Source organism: Platalea leucorodia, assembly GCF_965183815.1.
Source record: "Platalea leucorodia genome assembly, chromosome: 1".
NCBI lineage: Eukaryota > Metazoa > Chordata > Aves > Pelecaniformes > Threskiornithidae > Platalea > Platalea leucorodia.
In genome coordinates, this window is record NC_138823.1 from 35,183,909 (window position 1) to 35,200,092 (window position 16,184).

At 38.4% G+C, this 16,184-nt stretch overlaps 1 protein-coding gene across 5 annotated transcripts in view; it reads left to right on the forward strand.

Annotated features, from left to right (window-relative positions):
- The window catches only part of JPH1 (junctophilin 1), a 91,938-nt gene that overhangs the window by 49,819 nt on the left and 25,935 nt on the right, over nucleotides 1-16,184 (forward strand). For all 5 annotated transcript variants that reach the window (XM_082316805.1, XM_082316806.1, XM_082316807.1 and 2 more), the window contains exon 3: nucleotides 8,543-8,661. In XM_082316805.1, coding sequence (XP_082172931.1) covers nucleotides 8,543-8,661 — 119 coding nt within the window. The remainder of the gene's footprint in view (nucleotides 1-8,542; nucleotides 8,662-16,184) is intronic.

Genomic DNA, 16,184 nt, shown 5'->3' on the forward strand with positions numbered 1-16,184 from the left:
TGCCCCACAGGCAAACTTGCTTTCTGCTTGAAATGATGCTGCTCATCTTGCTGAAATTGAAGACTGTGCCATCTTCAAGATTTCTGTGCCAGTGCTAGGGTGAAGTACAATCAATATGAAAGCAAGACTTCATTCATTCAAGCTCCTGACAGAATGATGGATAAAATTGAATACATCACATGAAGAGCCAACTCCATTATCCGAGGCAGATTATCTGGCATGCACATAAACTGACAGGCTAGCGGGACACCTAAGGTTAGGGAGAGTACCATGTAAATACAACATCTCTAGTGGTGCTTAACATCAATCTAAACCCACTTTTTAAATTCAGACATCTGCATGTCAGTCTTTTTCCAAACAGGTGAGCAAGAGTGAGGGCCTGAAAGACAGGTTAGGGAAATTGAACTAATTTATCTCAATTGTTAAAAGTGAATTTTCAGAAATGCCTTCTTTTTTGGGAGGCTATTCTTCATTCACCTAATTTTTTTCTGAACAGCTGAGTACACATGTGACTAGCGTAAGTTACAGAAATGTGTACCTTGGCACCCCTGAGTTGCTGAGCAGTTCTGGTTTTATTGATGTGGACCATAGAAGTCTAAAGGAGAATACAAACAGGTTCTGAATCTTGGCTTAAGAAGGTGGCCGATTTCTCAACAAACAGATAGATTGGTGTTTGCCATAAGACTATTCATATATTTGTAGGCACAGCAGAGCATGTTCATGCTGACCACTGCAGGAGTCTAACCTCCACGCAGTTCAGAGGACCAAGTTGTAAATACTTCAAGTTTCTTATTTTTAACAGAGTGAGAGGGGTGCCTCCAATGAGACGATCGAAGAACTTACGTCAGATGTCTGAAATACCTAATGTAAACAGTCCCTAAATCATCTAATCTCACTTCCTGTAAACAAAAGGCCATGTCATTTTTTTCTCAGAAAATGGATTAAAGAGGACTTTTAGTACACTGCCTAGTATCGTTTCAAAGGCTTAGAAGGATCCATATTTTTCTCTGTAAACTATACCCAAAACATTTCAAGGTTGACTATGCCCAAATTCAGCTTCTAATCATTGGACTGGTTATGTCTTTATCTGAAACACTTGTCTTCCCCGTTTTCCACTGTCAGATGACTGTGTGTACACCATGATAAGTAGCTTCTCAGTGTTTCTGCAATAATAAGTAGATAATGAGGCTCAAGAAGTTTAAGTTAAAAAGCTTTTCTTTTTAGAACCTCAGTTATTCTGTGGTCCTGACATTTCTTTTTCCTTCTTGAGACGTAGATGAGCTGGACATCATTCCAATAGTGGTTTTGTGGATTCTGGATTACGTAGTACAGCAAGAAGAAATTCCTGTTTATACTTGATTTTCATCTCTACGTGTATAAAAACCACATTAACCCTTCCTTTTGCTGCAGTGTGTGGGGCTAGCCAACATGACCTGATACTTCTTCTGTGCTACTTTCCATGGCAGTCTCCCATACTGGCTAGATTTTTTGTTTCCTAGTGTTCTGTTTCAGTACAGTTAAATGCAATGGTTTTTGAAGTTGTTAGCATTGAATTTTAGGTAACAGTAAAGTGTCCTCTTGGGGTTTTTGGAGTCCAGAAGTTGTGTAATCTGCCAACTCCACCATAGTATGTTATAGTTTGTACTGAGACATTATAAAAGTAAAATATTAAACAACTCTGGAGCAAAAAACAATTCCTAAGGTAAAGTGCGCATATCAACCCTTTTCTTTGATGTCTTCTGCATTAAGGTTTGAGATGTGTCAGAGTTAGCTTTTAATCCATTTTGATGTGCCTTATTAATTCCATGTAATTTATGCTGCTGTTTAATTATGCTGCCATAGGGCACAAAATCAGAAACCTTGAAAACAATCCAAATATGTTAAATCAAGGCAATCTAGATAAGGTATAGGACCCATAATCTTTACATGTGTATGAAGTATTTGGCAAAATCTACTCTTTGTTAAAGCATGATGTCTGGCACTATATACTATTAGCCTGTAAATCTTTATGGATGTAAACCCAGTTTATTTATGCTGTTATTTATGCCCAACACTGACATCTGGCTAACCAGTCATCACCCCCAGGCTATTTTTTCAAGTACTGAAATCAGGTTGGTTGTTTGCCAGTTGTAAGGAATTTCCTCAGTTTTTCAGTTGTTGTTAACTCAAGGTTAGTATTTTTTCAGTTCTTCTAATACGAGTTCTGAATCTGAATCTGAATTCTCTCAGTGCCAGGAGGCACACAAGGCGCGAACATCGTTCTTCCACTTCGATCGGTCCGCGGCTGCGTGCTCTGGAGTCAAGGGCCACAGCGCAGTCTTCCATCGGTTTTCCCCCTCAGGACACGACCGATCCAGCTCCATCTCCTCCTCCTCCTCACTTCGTTACCGACTTTCTCCATCCCTGCCATTTCTGATGCTCGTCGTTTCTGCAACTTTTTTTTTTTTTTTTTCCGGGAGGAGGTAGTTGGCCTCCTGCCCAACCCCCATGACTTGGAGGGCCAGTGGTTTTTCTGTCAGGGTGGCCTTCCCTTAGGCTGTGTTGGTTTGCGGCACCTTCTTCAATTTTATCCGGTGCACCCTCCAGAGAGGGATCCCCTATCCACCACCCAGGGGACGCGCCTTCTAGCCGTGCAGCTCCAGCCGAAGGTCTAATATGAGTTAGGACTGAAAAAAACTGAGAAATGGATATAGGCTGGGAAGGAGGAGTTTTCAGAAGCAAAATGCATTAGGTAAGATGATATGGATCAATGTGCCAGCAGTGTGTACACAATAGATCTGCTTATGCTTCATGACATGAGACTTTACTGGTAGTACCAAGGTAGTCCAGTTCCTGAGTGAAGGTAGTTCATGAAGACAGAGCGGCTCGTTCAAACTAAAATCTAGCAAAGCACAAAGGAGATCGATCAAGTAAAGCACTTTGAAGAGTTTTTAAGTTCAGACTTTGTGATTGAGGACATATATCTCATTTGGTCAATTCAATCTGTAGTTTAGGAGCATTTTAAGTGTCTCACTGAGATGAAGCTCTCTTATTGCAGTATCTGTAAGTCAGTCTTTTTCCTCTCTCTGTTTCTCTCTGAGACTGCCATTTTTTGCCGGTGTTCAGTGACCTACCCTCACTTACAAGGTATACTACAGCAATGAGCTGCTGAGAGTGATGAAGCCAAGAGTTCTTAGGTGGCTCTAAATATGTGTGCACGGCTGTATTTTTAATCCTACCATAGCAGAACATTGTTGTTTACCTAGCTGACAAGGATAACTAGCACATTTGATAAATGCCAGTCTCTCACCTGTGGTGTTAAAAAATGCATAGATGCTAGATAATTATCTAGCATTCATTACTGATATGTAGTGTCAGAAGAATATGGAAATAAAATGTGGACAAGGAGAAAATTAAACTACCAAAGAATCATTCCTTAAAGTTTCCCTCTTCCTCTCCAACCCCTCTTTTCCTGGAAATGCTATTGATCTCTGTAGCAATTTTATCAGAGCTTGGTTTTTCAGAATTGAGCCTCCAACAGATAGAAAGAAATGTAAAAATGTTGGAAAGTTTCATACCTGGAAAAAAACAGCAGAATATTCTTTGCTTTCTAGAAAAATAACTGAATTTTAGAATTTAGGAAGATGGGATTGTTTTTTTTGAGAATTCCAGTGTCAAAAAGGATGATGTGGATAGTAACCCACAATATGTAATGTTACTCAGACAAACCTGATAGCTGTCATTAATTAAGTACATCTCTGAGAACCTCATGTAGGTTTAGCCTTTACTGATTTTTTTGATAATATGGAAATCTGTTAATAAGTAGCATTGTTAAGATTATTAATTTAGGATAATTTGATAGGAACATAATTGTGTTTCATACGTTCGGCACATAGAAAACAGAGAAAATTATTTGTATCATTTTAAGAAACAGAAAGCAAGCTCCTGGAAAGCTTTATGCTGAAATCAGTGTGTTTAACAAAAGCTGAAAAACGAAACAAAATAAACATATGTTGCTTACATTTTTAGTTGACTCTGAATGAGGCAGCATTGCAAGTGCGTTGAAGGATACCATGGAAATACAAAATAATCTGGAGGGTGATGGACAGTTCTAAATGGGGTTTAAATTCAGATAAACATTACATAATGCATTCCAGACACATGGCAATATATATAAGCATTGTTGCTGCAGAATGCTAGATAATGTTGTCTAAGCTCTTCAGCCCTCAATACTCCTCCTTAAAGTCACTTTTCAGACATAAGTAGATAGAAATCTGATTGTAGTATTGCTGGGAGATTGCTTGTAAGAAGCCCCTGACACTGTGCTTATAATCTCTTTGAGTATAGCTAAAATGATGTATATGTTTACTTACCCAACCAAACACAGAAAAGAAAGGTATCGGTAATGGCATCAGTTGTCCCACAGTCTAGAAGGCTTAGGCTTCATGGTCAAAATCAGACCATGATATGAGTCCAAATAAAATTTCTAGCTATAGCAAAGTTATTCAGTTAACCATTGGTCTTCCAGCCCTCACTCGCTGATGACAGAAACTGGTAGATACAGGGACTCCACATGCAGTCACCTGGCATCAACGCTCTGCATGAGCTATAGCTGTGGGTTCCTTTTAATCATAACTACAGTTTGATTCCTGCCACAGATACAACTTAATTTTGTCCCTGTATTGATTGCATTTACCACCACTGTGGACTCGTTAGCTGAGTGGTAGATTGTCCCTCTAAATATGAATTGGTTTTGTTTTAAATACTTTAATCTTATATTGGTTTGAAAGCTTTCAAGCACGTTTGAGACATCACATGGAATATTAATGGTAGGATGATACTTTCAAGTCGATACGCATGTAAAAACAGATTGCAGTTCAAAAGTTAATAATATGTATTATGTGCTACAGTTGCTGAGAATGAATTTTTCCAAAGGACTAAAGGAAATATCATTAAAGGTCCTTTGCTGTGGGCTAGAACCTGAATGCAGCGTTGCAAAGCAGGTCACTCATTATTTACCCGAGTGTTCTGCAGTCTGTGGATTGCTGCCTACTTCCCTGCACAGTTTCTATTTTGCTGCTGAAACTTCAGATTGACCCTTCTTGGAGAATGTGTGGAACAGCATGCAAAGCCTATCACAGTCTTTTTCTTGGCTGGGGGAGAGGAAAGGAGACATTTTTTTGAGTTTTCTCTTTCAAAAGTTCTCATAAAGATTTCTTGTCACGGCAAAAGATATAGAGCTCTCTGAGGAAAAAAGCAATTCCCAAGTAGACGGTGGTCATTTAAATGTGGGTCATTTTGACACTTAAATTTGCATGAATAGTTACTGATAATTAACAAAACTTCAAGACTTTACAGTGACAAAATTACTCCAGGAACAAAAGGTAGAGAAGGCTTTCCCAAACGGTGTAAGGCGTAAATGGAGCAAATGGATTCTATTTCAGTGGGGCTACCCTGCTCTGATAGCTCTCCCTTATAAACGTTGTCGTTCAAAACTAGCATATTTCTCCATGGTCTCTGACAATAACACTCTGATAGTGTGGGGGTCAGTGCAAGGCAGAATAAACCAGGTACAAACAAAATGTAGTGCCAAGCGGCAGTAACTGTAAGCAGGTAATTTGGAAAACATATAGACAAATCAAGTGTGGAAGTCACTATAAAAAAAAAAAAAAACAGGAAATTAAATAGCCACAGAAAAATTATTTGAGTCTGACACTTACAAGTAAGTGTGCAGAAAGTAAAAGAAATGTCTGAATATGCAGTTGCAAATTGAGATAACAAAGTACACATTGCTGAAGTTAGCCAGTAAAGCATCCAAATGCCAAGGTGATGAATAGCAAATAACGCAAATAATGAAGAGCCTGTGTTCACAGGCGAAGCACACTGCTTCTCTTCTGTACAGAAGCACCGGCCGTGCCGGTTTCTCCTGTTCTTTTCACATTTGCCATATGTCATCGACGATGCTTGCTGAAGAGGCCGTCAGGGAAGTGTCTCGGCACAGCCACGTGCGCACACTTCTGTTTGGCTGGTCGAAGGCCTGCTCAGGAGCATAAACGCTGTTCTTGTGCCTTACCCTCCGGTGCCTATTTAGTTCCTCTTGCTGTGTCGTCTCTCAGCAACAGCACAGCACTGAGGCTCTGCTCAAGTGTGTCGCTGAGACATGCCTTGGCAGCGTTCACGTCTGAACAGTCGCTCCTGTTCTGGTCTGCTGGAACTCCTGACTGCGAGTACAAAAGGGGCAGAATAGCAGGAAGTGCGAGATGGAAAAAAAAGGTGTGAGATAAGGCAGCCAAGGAAAGCAGTGCTCATTTACCTTCTGTTCTGTTGGCTTGTTCCTGCTGTGACTTGCTTCTGCCCAGCTTCATGTGACAGAGTTTCACTAGCTTATTACTCATGTCACCATTTAATTCCTTAACTAATTGATGCTGTATGTTTGGGCAGGATGTGTGATTTGCTTCTTGGATATAATAATACAGAAAATTCACAGGCATCAATAAATAACTGTACTATCCTGGCAGTGTGTTTTCCTGGTGCTGGTCATTTTGTATATTAGCTTTTAAAATGTCTATTGCAGCGGTGGCAATAGTATTAGACTATTTTTATAGTTGTTCTATGGTTGTTCTATGGTTGTTCTATCATCACAAAAGGATGATCAGTGTCTAGTTTATCTATGTGCAGACTACATTATTGTCTCACAAAACAATGTCCCAGTGCTAGGATTGCTTCATTAAGTTTATGCTACATAGACATAATTATGCAGGAGCTAAGAATAGCTCATCTAATTGAAAATAATGATTATAGAGAAAGAACGGGTTTGATTACTGTTACTAAGCAAGCACATACCGTACAACCATTCATGAACTGCACGGAACACATATGGGATTATACGGTGTATTTGTTTTGATTAACAGTTTCTTTCCCCCATCCTGAGTACAAGTCGAAGGTGTTACTGCTTATTTGCTCATTATCTTTTTTCTCAGAGACCTAGAGGGACCTGCGAGAAGACAGCACAAGCTGATATTTATCCAGTAAATTATGACAAGCTAAGCTTTAAAATAACATTCAACATTTATCCCCTCACACATTTTAGGGAGGATGTAACTTAAATAAATCTTCTCCAGGCACCACTGATGAAACTGTCTATGTGGTTTTTTTATGTCTGTGTTTATACTAGTACCCTACGGGATTAAACATCCTTTTAGAAATGCAAAGTCTGCCATACTGTTAATCTCTTGGTGCTCATTCTGGTTAATGCTAACATTCAATTCTTGCTTCATCTAAAACACATAGAACTCTTCTTTATTCCTTGAAAATAAAACTGAATTTTTACAGCGAACTGGTTGACAAGTTTTCATTTATTTGATTGCTGTTGATTAGTATCACCAGGCACATGGGATAAAAATTGCTGCTGCTGTTGTCCTTTTAACTAATTTTTTTCTTACTTAAGTGTCAGTTTTCTAGTAGAATGTTATGAGAAAATTCCTGGGATCATGAACTTTAATGTATCTGATTTAGAAATGTTATTAATATCTGTAGATGCTCAAAAACCTCTGCTGATTTGCCATGTTTAGCTTCCCCTCCGTTCTAATGAACCATTTCATAGCTCTAGGCTATGTGCTAATGCTGTAGAGGCAGAGAGAGATCACTGCCATCAGGAATTTTTAAACAGATGACTGTTTCAAAAATGAAGTGGGGAGGGAAGATGGGACAAACAGTGATGCAATCCTGCAGTAACACAACTATCAATTTGCACAGTCTGGAATCAGAGGTACTTGCACAAGCTGTTCTTGAGGCTTTTTAAGAAACAGCAGAAGGAAAAAAGTGGAAGCAGAGGGCAGATTACTTTATGAAAGTATTCCAAACTGTTGTCTTAACTTCAGAAAAGTTGCCTTTTCAGATTGTTTTGGATTTGAAATTCAGTGAGCTACAAGAATTTAAAACTGTTAAGTCCCCATTTATAGAAATACCTATTGAAGCATCAAACACATTTTCCATCCCATTCCTTTCCAACATGGTCTGACTGTGGAAGACATTTCTCAGATTTTTGGGCCAACATACCTCAATTGTGCCCTTCAAAAAACTTGACATTTGTCAAAATGGCACCCAGCGTTGAATGTTAACTTTGAAATGTAAAGGTAATAGCATTCCACAGGCCCCTTGAACACCGTGTATCCTGATCTCACAGACGCCTGTTTAGGAGTCGGTGTGGTGGCCCAGTCTGACCTTCTGTACCTTTCTGTACACATTCTGGTAACGTGTATTAAAATCATAATCCCAGGTTTTGGTCAGATACCATTTTTTTCTACTTAGAAATTTTAATTACAAACTTGGGCTGTAAATTGTGTACCTACAAATAATTGTGATAGAAGGGTGAGCAGGACTGAAAAACTGAGAGGAATTCTGAAATACTTTGACTGATTTGCAGTTACTCACAGCAAGTGGGCATAAGTGCACTATACAGTATGGTGTATGGTAGCTGAGGACAGTAGTCCTTTGCTCTCACATTATTGATGCAACTCATGAAAGACTCCTCTGCATATAAACTGTTTTCTACTCTGTACAGAACTGCACATGCAAGAGCTAAAGCTGATGCTGCGGATCAGGCTGCTCAGGCTGCTCGCCAGGAATGTGATATTGCAAGAGCAGTTGCCAGAGAACTTTCACCAAATTTCTACCAACCAGGTAATTATAGATTGGGTTTTTTGTGGCTAGTTTTTTTTTCTTGCAGTGAAAGGTTTTTGTATTGTTAAAAAGTTGATTTCATTTTTAATGTCATTTATACGGAAACAATAGTCATGTGTAGTTAATGAAGAGTCTACATTGCTCAAGGAGATTTTGTTTTCATTTTGCAATCATTTGGTGACTGTTGCTTTGTATAAAAACAGTTGAGTGTCGAAAAGTCAGCATCAAGCATACAACTTTGCCTCAAATTAATAGCTTCTTCAGGATGATGTCAAAGACGGACTTCAGAGAACATAAATCAACAGAAATTTGGGTTATTTCTAGAGTGTGTTTATGAGGGGAAAGATCCTTAGCTTTTTTACTATCCAAGGAAATTATTGAAAGTCTTGGTTAGCTAAGGACTGAGTTCTGGAAAATGCTTTACCATTACACATGCATAACCTGTGAGGGAATCTTTCTTTGTTATGCCTGTGGTGCTCTGTGGAATATTAGTCCCATACTCAAAGTATCATAGAATTAAATCTGTGTCACCTATATCAACATTGCAACCCATTTTTACCTGTCACATGGTTTGGAAAGTTGCTATAAAAAGAAGCAAATGGTTTTTGCTTTGTTTTTTCCGGTGTCTTTCCATGAGGTTGATATTTTTGTGTACTGCTCTTTAGCTTAAGATTTAATAGATAAACTGGAGCTCCACTTGCCAATTTAATTTATTTTCCTAAGTCTGTCCTTTCTTTCACCTGTCAAATGAGTTGAGTCATATCTTGTTATTACTTTTCAAGGACTTGCCTGCACTTGTATGCTAATATAGATTATAGCTCTGAAATTCATTTTCACTTGCCTTCATCTTCTGCACATCCTTGTTTTAGACACAAACCCCTTGATACTTAAATGTACCCATATGGTGGATGCAGGCTAATATCGTGACCCGTAAAATCAAACACCATTCTTCAACATTTTATAGAATCATTTTCTGACAATCCACCTATTTCCTTCAACTTTTAGTATAAATGACCACTATATATAACTTGTTACTAAATTGTTACTGTCAGTTAGCTTAAAGAATACTTGTTTTCTTCTTTATTCCTCAGTATTTAGTTGTAGAGAGCAATCAGTTTATTTTGGGGTTGGGAGGGTTGGGGCACTCTTTTCTTTGTTTAGTGCATGTCAAGGGCTGTTCACTTCATGCAGGTTAGAATCTCCATTCCCCTTACCAGTCTTGCAACGTTTCTTTGTACCCATCCCGACATAAATTCATCTTTCTTGAACATCACTGTCTAGAACTGTAGGTAAAGCTCAACAGAACTATTTCCAGTAGTAAGACTTTACTAGCTTTAAGCTGGTATCAATATGTACCTTTCACTGTTGGAAATGGCCTCAATACAATCTCTCCTATGGACTTATATTAGTGGCCCATACTTACTCCTGTGATATCCAAGTCTTTTTTGTTCTTCATTATTTCATTCTTCCATCAACTGATGAACTCCCAATTTATAGCAGCAGTTCATCTTATCAGTCATAAGTTAAGAAGTCATAACCTTAGCCATGCAAAGAACTAATAACAGGACCCTGTCAAAGGAAAGCTTGATAGAAGATAGAAGTAAGAGGGAATTAAAGCATTTGGAATGAAAGTATTTCAAAGCTGCCAAACCATTGAAATGAAGAAATGGCTAGAGTACTTGAGAGAAAATGCAAACATCTGATGGTGTGAAATTTGACACCAAGAAATCCCCCAGATCAAGAATTTTTAGGTGTCTTTTTTTACTTCCTGCCACAGGATATGAAGTAGCATTGCTGACAAATTGGCTGAGATGTGGGGAGAGAAGGTGCGGGATTCTTAATTTCCTCTCATTTAAAACTTTTATTCCAATTATAGAAGGAAAGAGTTTGTATCCCTTCCCCAAGTGTGGTTGTATATGTGTACAGTGATGTAACAAAACATTTCTCAAAGTTTACTTACTTTATTCTTTGTGTGGAAATGTCTATCAATTAGCTAGCTACCTATCAAAAGATAAATACCTCTTTTGGAGTCTAAATTTTAAATTTCCTCATTTTTTTCAAGATGGTCAAATACATCATATTTGTAGACATTTGAAAAAAAATTGCTATTCCCATTGCTTAAGTAACTTTAAGATGCCAAAATGTTAATGAAATTTCAATTATCCCAAATAAGCTGCAGCAAAACACCAGATTCATACATCGTTGTGATCCTTTCAAATACTATCATGTCAGAGATACTTTCCATCCTCAGTGTTCGCAATGCCTTTTTCAGATACATTCTTTCTGACTGGTACCAGTTAACCCTGAGACTCAGCTGTACACATATTTGCTTATTTAAGTATTTCCCAAGTGTCATGCTATGAGTTACTGGACAATATTATCATTGGCTTTTGTCATTTATGGTAATAAACTAGATAAATATTTTTAAGCATTTACATTCACTCACACAAACAGAAGTAAATATCTGCTTTTCAAATAGCATCGTTCGTATGTTTGAATGAAAACAAGGTAACCATTATTGCTTCCTAATAGCACCTTCTCAGTTGCTTGAGCTTTTTATTTTTACAGTACCGTTATAAGTTTCTGTTAGTGCTACTAAAAGGTAATGATAAGTATTGTATCTTAGTCTCTGAAACTATAGTTAAGAGAAAGCTTTCCATTGTGCTAAATTGTCTTGAAAATAAGTTATTGTGGGAAAGTGTAATTTTTCTCTGATTGCTTAAACTGTTTAGTACAGTAGGCAAGCATGCTGTCAGCAATGAATAAATGTACGTAGTCTATCAAGAAGTCTCTTGAAAGTAAGAGAGGAAAAAAAGTGAAATACAAATACCTCTCTGTAAACAATAGTTAAGCATTTTTTTCTGTCTTAATGAGTGATCTCTGCATTACCTACAGCCTAAGTCCATTTAAATATTTGAGAATCTTTTGATAAAGCTCTTAAATTTCAGATTCTTAAAAAGCAACCTTCTGGGCCATATAGCCTAGTATTACACACAATTTATAATTACAGTGAATATTCATCACTCATTGTACCATGACAGTTCTTACTTCCCAATTACTTTCTCTCACATTTCAATTTTGTGTTCATTAAGACATTCATCAGAAGCTGCCAAGAGGTTCTAGCTTCGTAATGTAGTTTAAAAGGAGACTGAAAGGAGAACAAAGCAGTAGGAAGCAAAGTAGCATTCAGCGGGTGAGAATCATAATGTCAGTCTGAATCATGAATATTGAAGTACCGTAGTAATCTTGAGATTTCGTTTTCCCAGTAATTGATTACCCTAATATTTGCATATAAGGAAAGCAAGTATGATTGAAAAGGTCAGTGCCATGGTGTAAGGTCTTATAAGGTAAAAAGGGAGCTGTTTTCCCTAAGCTTGTTCAAGCTAGTCTCAGGCAAGACCCTGCTTCTACTTTTGCTGTAGCACAGATTTGGCTACTGACTAATAGTGATGAGGACGGTATATCTTTGCAGAGCCCTACCCACAATGCTATATCATAGAATCATAGAATCGTTAAGGTTGGAAAAGACCCTTAAGATCATCAAGTCCAACCGTTAACCTGTCACTGCCAAGTCCACCACTAAACCATGTCCTCGAGCACCATGTCTACCCTTCTTTTAAATACCTCCAGGGATGGAGACTCAACCACTTCCCTGGGAAATATGTTTCGTAGATTTAACAAATGTTGCAGTCTGTATAGAGGCCATACCTTACAGGCCTTTTTATCACCAAATAAAATGAATTTTGAGAAATCTGAGCTCTGACCTGTTTGGTTTTGCATCACTAAACTTGTAGATGTGTCAGAAGAGAGCGTACCAGGACAGGAAACAAATGAAACCTGAGTCATGTCCTCATGCAAGGGAGTCATCCAGGGACAATTTAAGATTGTCTTTGCTTAGAGAAAAACAATAAATGCTGTTTTGTGTCTCTTGTTAAAACCTAGAGAAAGGCAAATAACTAATGAGAGTGCTGTATCAAAGGTGTAAGAGAAAAGAAAGGCTTTTGACACCCAGTAAAATGGGGGAATATTGTTCTATGCTTGCACAAGGTTAATGGATGCTTTGACTTACCCATTCATTCTAAATTCTACAGGCCATCTCTAGGATATAGTCTTGCAAACTACCAGGAGGTAAGCTAAAGCATGAACTTGCACAGACTGGACAGCTAAGCCATAATTGTCTGTGTGCATATATATCCTGCAGCAAATGGATACTGCTCTTTCATTCAGTTTGAATGAATAACATTTGATTAAATGAAAGAGGGGTAAAACTACTTTGCTGCAGGGTAAGAGCAGTCTGGGCACTTTACCATGGAGCAGTTATGGTCTGGAAATCCAGATCTGAATTCGTTTATGGCAGATTATTTGTCAGGCCAGCCAGCTGCCAGGCAAGCATACATGGCTCACCAGAACAATTTATCCAGCCTTTGAACTCCTAAACAAGGCAAGAGAGAAATCAAGGAGCAGTTTATCAATTAACGCTCTCTAAACAGATGGACAGAATTTCTTTAGCTGAAATATATGAGCAGAGAACAAAGATTTCCTAATAAAAAGAATAAGAATTTGTAATTTTTTACCAGCATTTTTTTCCTGTAATGTTCAGTTACTGTTACAGCAACAGTATTAACATGCTGAACATCACTTGTTTCAGAAATAAGCATTTTAAGCTTATGATAAGGCAATTTCTAATGTCCTCTAATGCCTTAAAGAGCAACTGTGTTTTCCGTTCTCTTTTGACCAGTGGTGGATGTCTATAGCCTCGGAAGAAAACACATCCTTCCCATCTTCCTCCTCTCTGCCATCTCCACCTCCTCCAGTTCACAAAATGCAAACTCCATATGGACAGGAAAGAGAGATTTCTGCCTGATGCTAATTAACTGGAACGTACTGGCTAAATGCATGTGGACCAGGCTGGATATTTTTATTTTAAAAGCCAATTACAATGAGCATTTTGCCTGATCAGAGTTACCAGCCATGCCATCAGTTTGTGCCTTAAAGCATATGGAAGCTCGCTAGTTATTCTTAGTCATACAAGAGCCTGTTAATTTTCTGAAATTATTCGACGTACAGCTTCATCATCCTCACACAACTGTTGTCAGGATTCTTGCTATGGCATCTTTTCTGTACAGTTTATTGCCACCGTCCTCTTCCTACACAACTCTGAAGAAGCCAGAGCCTATAAGAAGTATCCTAAGGTACTTCTGTTGTATTTAGTAATCAAAGAAAGAAGGTGTGTTAAAAGAAAAGGTATCAGTTTCAAGCTTTATTCTTGTTCTCCCCTTTCTTTTTATAACTCTTGTCATACCAGTCTTCACAACTTGACTTCCAGATTTATCACCAGTCTCGCCAAGTCCTAGGTACAGATGCCTCCACCCTTCCACATCTTTCCTTTTGCCCCATGTGAGGCCCATCTAGCTTGCTGGCAATCTGCACCCATCCTGCCCCACTGCCATACACGCACGCCGGCTCAACCCGCTCCCCAGCATTCCTGAATGTATCTATCTGGGACAAAAGAGCGTGCTTGGGAGAAGGCAAAGCAATGACAGGTTGCAAAGGAGTAGCCTTAATTCTTCAGGATGCTTTCTCAATCTCTCCAAGATACTTTTCAGTCACATAATCAAATGATTTGCTTAGGAAAAAATGTTCATTATTAGTTTTGAGCAAATTAACTTTTAAAACTAATAACAGAGAATCAGTTTCCTGTAGAGAGAGAAGGCTGTTACAATCACTGTAATTTTCACAGGCTTCCAGTAAGTACTGAGCTAGTTAATTTGCATCTAGATACAACTTGTGCTTGCCTAGTAAAAGCTGCAGGATCTGACTACGAAGCTAGATAGGCAACTAGCCTGGACTAGCTTCAGTGCTGTCTCGGCTATGTTGGTATCTTGAAGTAGCTGCTTGAATTCTAGCCTAGGTATACCTATCATCTAAGCTGCCACCATAGGAGTGTTAATTACAGATATAATCTGAGAGAAAGAGATCAGTGCTACCTTAGAGTTTTAATTGCCTCCTTTCTCCTGTTGAAAATTATTCATTTGCTCCCAAAAAGAACCATTCCTTCCAGGACACAGAACCTGCCCACTGTTGGCCTGCTCCAGTAAATTTCTATATTGGACTGTCGCAGTGTCCATCAGCCAAGGACAAGATGAAGTAGGGTCTGTCACATGGGAGTATTATCACAGTGTCAACATTTCCATTATAAATCCTATTTATAACTGCGTCATAAATATTTGTTCCATGTTGAAATTCAGCTAACAAGGTCTGTACTGTGAGAAGTTTCCTCACAGTGCTAATTTTCACTAGAGTATGGTGATTTATTTTGAAAGGATTTTATTATACTAGTGAAGGCTTAAATTATGTTGGAAAAGGTTTCTCATGTTATTTTTTAAACATGTGATAAGGGTTACATTAGCACATCTCTACAGCTGTGCTGGTTACAGTGCCTTGTGCTACTTGACCATAAGCAGTTAATGCTTGCTGTGGGCTTTTTTGCTGTTGTTTTTATAGGAAATGAGGAACGAGAGATGTATTCCAGAGGAAAGGGTAGAACATTAGAGAAAAATAATCTTCGCAGCTGCATTCTGTGTTCATCAAGGCCAGAGAAATAGATGTCTAATATACACGGCATTTTATTCCAAGAAAGTCTGCAAGACTTAAGACTTACATAGAAGTAGAGATAGCATAGAGAGAAATCTGAAAAAGAAAGATGTTGTTCAGATTATAGACCTGAATAATGTAGGGTAATGTAGTATTGTTCAGTATGATGTAGAAGATCATGCTGAGAATTTGGAGGAGATGAAGATTTCTACCTATTAGTCTTGTAACAGTTATTCACTCAGATCATAATCAGAACAGGAGTCAAACCTGGAACTGAAACACAGCCAGCATGGAATTGGTAGTGAGATTAAACAGGATGAAGATTGTAAAAAGAGAAGGTAGAGGGACCAAGAACAGAGTAATCTGAGATTATCTTCCTTGGAAGCATAGTTAAAAAGTGAAAGAAAAATGAGGGGGAAATAAAAGGATGAATTACAAAAGTTAACAGAGAATTGTTTGAGAAGAGGAGAATGGCCAGCTGTGTCAAAGGAGGATGAGAACAGAGTACTGATACTGAGAAGTGACTAAGAAATCAGCAGAGGCTCCTCAAAAAGTATCAGATGAAGAGCAGAAGGTATTTTGTGAGGGGCAATTGCCAAACTGTGAAGAGTAGGGGATAGATTTGGAGAAGCAGTAAATGGATATTGCAAACTTAGAATTTAGAAGTGAAACTTAGAGTGCAGAGGTGAAGGGGAAGAAGTGACCCTGTGAGGTCAGAATGGTAAGTGGCATGATGAGAGGTTTCTCTTAAAATACAAAAGATCAAGAATATGTTGGGAAAGAAGCCAGAATAGGATGGAAGACTAAGCAGATCACATGCCCTAGTTTTACCAGAATTAAATTGATTGTTGTATTTCTGTAGTTCTGGCATTTGCAGTGCAGCAGTCAGTTCTGTTAGCCCACTTCAGACTCTTAAGCTTCTTAATTGA